This window comes from Chamaea fasciata, unplaced genomic scaffold, assembly GCF_029207755.1.
Source record: "Chamaea fasciata isolate MVZ Bird 193981 ecotype frontalis unplaced genomic scaffold, bChaFas1.0.hap1 SCAF_2, whole genome shotgun sequence".
In the NCBI taxonomy this organism is placed as follows: domain Eukaryota; kingdom Metazoa; phylum Chordata; class Aves; order Passeriformes; family Sylviidae; genus Chamaea; species Chamaea fasciata.
The window spans coordinates 26,894,635-26,902,570 of NW_027094087.1; the positions used below are offsets into that span (position 1 = coordinate 26,894,635).

General features: G+C 50.5%; 1 gene segment (V, D, J or C); it reads left to right on the forward strand.

Annotated features, from left to right (window-relative positions):
• The first annotated feature begins 4,629 nt into the window (after positions 1–4,629).
• LOC136285749 (T cell receptor beta variable 20-1-like) lies at positions 4,630–5,469 on the forward strand. The segment is given in 2 exon segments: positions 4,630–4,672; positions 5,090–5,469. Coding segments are annotated over 2 exon segments (423 nt in total).
• The last annotated feature ends 2,467 nt before the right edge of the window (positions 5,470–7,936 follow it).

Sequence of the window (7,936 nt, forward strand, 5' to 3'; positions counted from 1 at the left end):
TTCCTCTCCTGCCACTCTCCCTGCCATGTCCATGAGAGCCCTCCCAAGTCGGAGTGCTTGGGCTGCTGTGCTGTCTTTCAGGGTCCTGCCTCCCTCTCACTGATGTTACTTGCTGTGCTCCCAGTGCTGCAGAGAGAAAAAGAGCCGTCCCACAGCTGGGTGGGATGTGGGGTGGCCAGGCAGGAACTGAATCACCCATGTGTGGGGAAGACAGGGAAAATGCATGGGAAAATTCAAGGCACCTCTGTGTGGACTTTATCCCTCATTCCTCCATCTCCCAAGGGCTTCAGAAGCAGAAGGGGAGCAGCCAGCATTCCTCTGCCTTGCACACCCTCAGCCTCCCGTGCAACCTCAGCCCAGTACTGTCCTTACAACCCCATCCTTGCCTCCCCACCCACCCACGCCCAGCCTGCCCCTTCCACCTGCTGCATCTCTGCAGGGCTTCTGCTTTCCTGCCATGCTTTGTGTCATTCCCCAGGCTTCCCAGCCAGCCAATGCCTTCTGACATTTCTTGGCCAGCCCCACCCCGACATGTCCCACCCTCCCTCACTGCTCCCTCTTCACACATCTTTGGGCAGCTGCAAGAGGCAGGTTGCTGAGAGGGAAGGGTCTTTTTTCAGCCATGGTTCCCTGCTGTTTCTTTGTGGCCATGCTGGCCCCTCTGGGTAAGTGAACTCAACGCAGCCCTGAGAACCTCCACTGATCCTGCTGCTCTCCCAGCTCTGTAGCCAGTTCCTGGCCCTGCTTCATTCTGCAGAGCTTCCTGTGTTGAGGATGGGCAGTGAATGTGGTGGGCAGGAATCCCTGAATCTTCTGCAATGGCTGTCTCTTTGTCATCCTTTGTGCAGCCCCTAGCTGGTTCCTGGTTTTGGACACAAACTGCCCAGGAATGCACTTTGCCTATTGAAGAGAGATTGGAAATTCTCTTGCTGATCTGAAGAGCTGTCCCATGCCTTGAACCGCTCCCTTGAATGCCCTCTTTCTTCTCATCCTTGCCCTACTGACCCACAGTGCTTCGATCAAATTTTTCCCATTTCTTTCTTCTCCTCACTGCTTGTACTTTTCCTTTCCAGTATTAGCCCTGGAACAGTCTCCAGACATGGTGATAAAAGAAGGCCAGTCCGTGAATCTGGAATGTTCTGAGAAGAAATCCTCCAACAGAGCTATGTACTGGTACATGCTGCCTTCCCAGAAGAATTCCAGCCTGACCCAGTTGGTTTATGCATATGAAGGTGCTAAGGCAACAGTGGAGAAGGGTTTTGAGGGCCATTTCAAGAGTAGTGACATAAAAGGAGACAGCATCTCCCTCTCCATAGAACATGCCTTTCTCAATGACTCTGGCACATACTACTGTGCTGAGAGTGAACACAGTGGTGAAGCTGCAGAGGGAGCTGAGCACAAACTTATCCCTCCAAATACAGGAGCTGCTTTCCACTTCATGGGTGCTGCATGAGGCTTCTCACTCATTACCTCTTCTTCTTCCCAGCCTTGCCATCCCCCCTTGTCAGATACTGTCAGTTTCTTTGTCCATCTTTGTCTCTTTATCACTCCAGGCCTCCCTCTGCATTTAACTCTTACTTGCAGTACACTTAATTCTGTCTGCCCTACTTCTTCTCCTCTCTGTTTCCCTTCCCTTCCTCACCTTTTTCTTTATGTCTTCAGTCTGCAATCCTGTCTTGGGTTTTTTTAACCAAAAAAACAAAAAAATATTTATAGTTTCACCAGTCATCCAATTTTCCACTGAATTCCTGGAGGAAGACTAGACCCATCTCACCATTACTGGACCCTTTTTCCACGGGACCATGTCTACTCCAACAGACCCACATCTGCCCCTCCAGGAGGGCTTACTTTGGACCGCTTCCAACACCCTGACCAACAGGGTGTCAGGTTGTACTCCTGACTCCGTCAGGGTTTTCTAGGATTTCTTGTTTATTTGTTTGCTTGCTTATTTTTATGTACTACATCGTTTGTAATTTTTATATCCCTAGTAAAAAACTGCTATACCTATTCCCAAAATCTTTGCCTGACAGCCTTTTAATTGCAAATTTATAATATTTTGGAAAGGGGGGAAGGGTCTTACATTCCAAGGGAGACTCAAATATTCCCTGGCAGATACCTGTCTATCAAAACCAAGACAACTCCACTGACTTTCTCTTAGTTAACTCCAGTTAACACTGCTGATGACACTCACTGTCAAACAGAACAAGTGCTTGTGTGGGAAGTTCTTGGTGCACCAGTAGATAAAGGCAAGCACAGGCAGGTGTTGAAGTAGCCTGTACCCTGTGGGAGCTGCCCACATGTTCCTCTGTTTTAACCACTTGTCTGTGGTTGTTCTGTGGCCAAGGAATAGGACCAGCAGAGCACAAGGCTGTGCTTACTCAGGTAAAGTATTTTTTCCCACATGTAGAGTGGTCTCTGGGGCAGGATCCACCTGCCTTCCATCCATTGAGCCACATACAGTTTCTTTCCAGCAACCATGTCTTAAAACATTACAGGTGATGTTAGCAAGCAGAGCAGATAACAGAAACTTCCAACAGGTTACAGCGTTCTTTTTATCAGCGAGTCAGATGAAGGGGTAGAGCATCTCCTCATCAAGTTCACTGATAACACCAAGTTAGGAGGAGTTTCCAACACCCCAGGCTGTTGTGCAGCCCTTCAGAGGGGCCTCAAGAGGTTGTAGAGATGGGCAGAGAGGAACCTTCTTCAATTCAGCCAAGGCCAATGCACCTGGGGAGGAATAACTCCCTGTACCAGCACAGCCTGGGGCTGACCTGCTGGGAAGCAGCTCTTCAGAAAAGGACCTGGGAGTCACCATGCACATCAAGCTCCCCATCAACCAGCAGTGAGTTCTGGTGGTCAAGAAGGCCAGGGCTGTCCTGGGTGCACTAGGAAGAGCACTGCCAGCAGGGTGAGGGAGGTAAGGCTCCACTCAGGCCTGGTGAGGCAAATCTGGAGTGCAGTGTCCTGTTCTGGGCTCTTCAGTAGAAGAGAGACGTGGATCTCCTGCAGCAGGTCCAGTGGAGGAGAAAGGTGATGAATGGAGTGAAGCACCTCTTTTGTGAGCAAAGGCTGTAGGAGCTGGGCCTGTTTGTCCTTGAGAAGAAACAACACAGAGGGCACCTCATCAATGACTATAAATATCTGAAGGGAAGGTGCCAAGAGGTAGATCCAGGCTGTTCTCCACGTTGCCAAGCACTAAGAGAAGAGACAATGGGCAGAAAATGATGCACAGGAAATTCCACCTGAATATGAGGCAATGGCCTTACTGTGTTGGTGACTGTGCATTGGAGCAGGCTGCCCAGAGAAGTTCTGGAGGCTCTCTGGAGATATTCCAGAACCATTTGGATAGAATCCTGTGCCAGGTGTTCTGGGATGGTGTAGTGGTTTCACATTCAACTGTTTCTGTTTGCCAAATTTAGTGTACTGGTTTGAGTGTCTTTTCTGCTGTGAGATAGGATTACGAGAAAAAAAAGGAGAACAGGCTTGTCTTGGTTTGGAAGACAGGTATCTGCCAGGGAAAGCTGGAGTTTCCGTTGGAATGGAGAATGTAAACCACCTCCCCCTTTTTCCACTTATAAATTCGAAGTTGGAGGCTTTCAGGCAAAGATGTGGGGATAGGAATAGCAATTCTTTACCAGTACGTATAAGAAAGCCAACAAAAACAACAACTAGAGCATTAATAACAAAACAGTTCCAAGAACCCTGAGGGCTTTACTTCACAAAACCCAGGGCAGTTTGGTCTTGGTGCGGGACTCAGAGAGCACCAGGCTGGAACACAGGAGAGTCCTGTGGTGGTGGTTGGAACAGCAGGATGTCCCAGGCAGGCAGGGGCAAGGTGTCCCAGCAGGGCAGTAGATGCAGGGTCACACTGTAGCAAAAAGAGCAGTGCCAAAGAAGCCGCGATTCTGGGGCAGGACTGGCCCAGCTCCAGCAGGGCAGGCAGAGGAACTCAGAATTCCAGGGCACACGAGCATTGACTGTCCCTCAGTTGTGCATAGGAATTGACCTTCCTCTCCTGCCGCTCTCACTGCCATGTCCATGAGAGCCCTTCCAAGTTGGAGTGCTTGGGCTGCTGTGCTGTCTTTCAGGGTCCTGCCTCCCTCTCACTGATGTTACTTGCTGTGCTCAAAGTGCTGCAGAGAGAAAAAGAGCCGTCCCACAGCTGGGTGAGATGTGGGGTGGCCAGGCAGGAACTGAATCACCCATGTGTGGGGAAGACAGGGAAAATGCATGAGAGAATTCAGGGCACCTCTGTGTGGCCTTTATCCCTCATTCCTCCATCTCCCAAGGGCTTCAGAAGCAGAAGGGGAGCAGCCAGCATTCCTCTGCCTTGCACACCCTCAGCCTCCCGTGCAACCTCAGCCCAGTTCTGTCCTTACAACCCCATCCTTGCCTCCCCACCCACCCACGCCCAGCCTACCCCTTCCACCTGCTGCATCTCTGCAGGGCTTCTGCTTTCCTGCCATGCTTTGTGTCATTCCCCAGGCTTCCCAGCCAGCCAATGCCTTCTGACATTTCTTGGCCAGCCCCACCCCGACATGTCCCACCCTCCCTCACTGCTCCCTCTTCACACATCTTTGGGCAGCTGCAAGAGGCAGGTTGCTGAGAGGGAAGGGCCTTTTTTCAGCCATGGTTCCCTGCTGTTTCTTTGTGGCCATGCTGGCCCCTCTGGGTAAGTGAACTCAACGCAGCCCTGAGAACCTCCACTGATCCTGCTGCTGCTGCTCTCCCAGCTCTGTAGCCAGTTCCTGGCCCTGCTTCATTCTGCAGAGCTTCCTGTGTTGAGGATGGGCAGTGAATGTGGTGGGCAGGAATCCCTGAATCTTCTGCAATGGCTGTCTTTTTGTCCTTCTTTGTGCAGCCCCTAGCTGGTTCCTGGTTCTGGACACAAACTGCCCAGGAATGCACCTTGCCTATTGAAGAGAGATTGGAAATTCCCTTGCTGATCTGAAGAGCTGTCCCATGCTTTGAACCGCTCCCTTGGCTGCTCTCTTTCTTTTCACCTTTTTCTACCAACCCACAGTGCCCAGATCATGTTATTTTCTCATTTTTTTTCCTGCTCCTCACTGCTCTTACTTTTCCTTTCCAGTGTTAGCCCTGGAACAGTCTCCAGACATGGTGATAAAAGAAGGCCAGTCCGTGAATCTGGAATGTTCCAAGATGAAATCCTCTAGCACAGCCATGTACTGGTATATGCAGCCTTCCAAGAAGAATGCCAGTCTGACCCTTATTGCTTCTGCAATAGAAGGTGCTAAGGCAGCAGTGGAGAAGGGTTTTGAGGGCCATTTCACGAGCAGTGACATAAAAGGAGACAGCATCTCCCTCTTCATACAACATGCCTTTCTCAATGACTCTGGCACATACTACTGTGCTGAGAGTGAACACAGTGGTGAAGCTGCAGAGGGAGCTGAGCACAAACTTATCCCTCCAAATACAGGAGCTGCTTTCCACCTCATGAGTGCTGCATGAGGCTTCTCACTCACTAGCTCCTCTGCTTCCCAGCCTTGCCATCCTCCCCTTGTCAGATACTGTCAGTTTCTTTGTCCATCTTTGTCTCTTTATCACTCCAGGCCATCCTCTGCATTTAATTCTCACTTGCAGTACACAAAATTCTGTCAGCCCTACTTCTCCACTCTTTCTCTCTTCCCTTCCCCACTTTCTTCTTGCTGTCTCCAAGCTGCACTCCACTGGCTTTCTCTTACTTAACTCCTGTCAACCTTGCTGATGATTCTCACTGTCAAACAGAACAAGTGCTTGTGTGGGAAGTTCTTGGTGCACCTGTAGATAAAGGCAAGGCCAGGCAGGTATTGAAGTTGCCAGTAGCCTGTGGGAGCTGCCCACATGTTCCTCTATTATAACCACTTGTCTGTGGTTGTTCTGGGGCCAAGGAATAGGACCAGCAGAGCACAAGGCTGTGCTTACTCAGGTCAAGTATTATTTCATCCATTCAGAGTCATCTCTGGGGTGGGATCCGCCTGCCTTCAACCCCTTGATCCACATACATTCTATATTCAGCAAATATTTTATAAAGATTACAGGTCATGTTAGCAAGCAGAGCAGATAACAGAAATTTCCAACGGGTTACAGTGTTGTTTTCATCAGTGACTCAGATGAAGGTGTAGAGAGTCTCCTCATCACGTTCACTGATAACATCAAGTTAGAAGGAGTTTCCAATACCCCAGGGGGATGTGCAGCCCTTCAGAGGGACCTCAAAATGTTGTAGAGATGCGCAGAGAGGAATCTTCTGAAATTCAGCCAATGCAAATGCAGCTGGGGAGGAATCACCCCATGTACCAGCAGAGGCTGGGGCTGACCTGCTGGGAAGCAGCTCTTCAGAGAAGGACCTGGGGGTCCCTGTGGACAAGAAGCTCCCCATGAGCCAGCAGTGTGTCCTGGTGGCCAAGAAGGCCAGGGGTGTTCTGGGATGCATTAGGAAGAGCATTGCCAGGATGGTGTGGGAGATTATCCAGCCACTTCACTCAGTCCTTGTGAGGCATAATTGGTGTGCTGTGTGCAGTTCTGGGCTCCTTAGTACAAAAGACACATGGCCCACCAGTGGACTGTCCAGGAGAGGAGAAGAAAGATGAGGAATAGAGTGAAGCACCATGAATAATGTATGAGGGGTCTCGGCCTGCTTGGCCTTAAGAAGAAACAACACAGTGGCCACTGACAGAGGACACATGACTGACACAGATAATGGTGACAAATATCAGCATCTTATTATCCCCCAGTACAACCTTTTATACCCTGTTTGTCCCATGCATAACACCTGCATGCTCTTTTACTCTTTTGTGATTGGGCAATAGACCTCAGCATTCCGTGCCCCTTTTCCTTCAATGCTGGTCACCCATGTGACACACCTGCAACACATTAGGAATGAGGCTTGGCCACAGCCCCATTTCTAATGTCCCATAATCTATTCTCCCACAGCCACCTCATCAATGTCGACAAGTATCTGAAGGGAAAGTGCCAAGAGGTGGATCCGGGTTCTTCACTGTGATGCCAAGCACTAGGACAAGAGGCAGTGGGTAGAGAATTATGTGCAGGAAGATCCAGCTGAATCTGAGGAAAGAGCTTTGCAATGTGGGTGCCCATGCACCCGGGCAGGTTGCCCAAAGAAGTTCTGGAGGCTCTCTCTCTGGACATATTCCAGAATAATGTGTATAAAGTCTGCCACATGCTCCAGGATGATTTGCTTGAGCAGGGATGATTGGAGCAGTGACCCCACAAGGTCCCTTCTTAGCTGCCCCAATCCATGATTCCATCCTGCATAACACACACCTGTGCACAGCACAGGCCTGCATGGGGCACTCCAGGAGGTTCCCACCCTGCACATTCCCATGCTAACGTGCAAGCTCCTCAGGACCTAAACCAGGGCCCCACACAGCAGCCATGTCTGTTCAGCATCACTAACTCCTCAAGTACCGTGTCTTCTGCAAGGCTCCCCAGGCACTGCCCTGTCCTCTGCACACCTCAGGGAACTAGAGACCCTTTCCTGGCACACATCAGGCACAGCCTCCTCTCAGCTGGAGTGTTGGTCCTGGTGTGAGGATGTGGCATTTCTACAAAGAAGCCCAGTCTCTATCCTTTTCTCTCCCACTTCTTTAGAGGGATCTGGGGTCTTTCCTGAATCTTCTCTAGGTAGTTTGGGAAAATGAATGCAATGGGCCACACTCAGAGGTGCAGCAGAGGGTTTGGGAGCTGGAGGCATTGCTGCTCTCCTCTGCTGACAGGCCACAGGGGAACATGTTCACTGCAAAGTCCATGACAGCCTTGAGCAGCTGGATCCCTTGATGTCTTGTATGGGCCAGCCTTCCACTGCTGGGTATTGGTGAGCACACAGCCCAGCACCAATGTGCAGAGTCTCTGTCAGAGCTCTGGACCCAAACTCAGTGCACCCAAGCTGGGAGTGTCTCTTCCTGCCTGCAGGCATTTC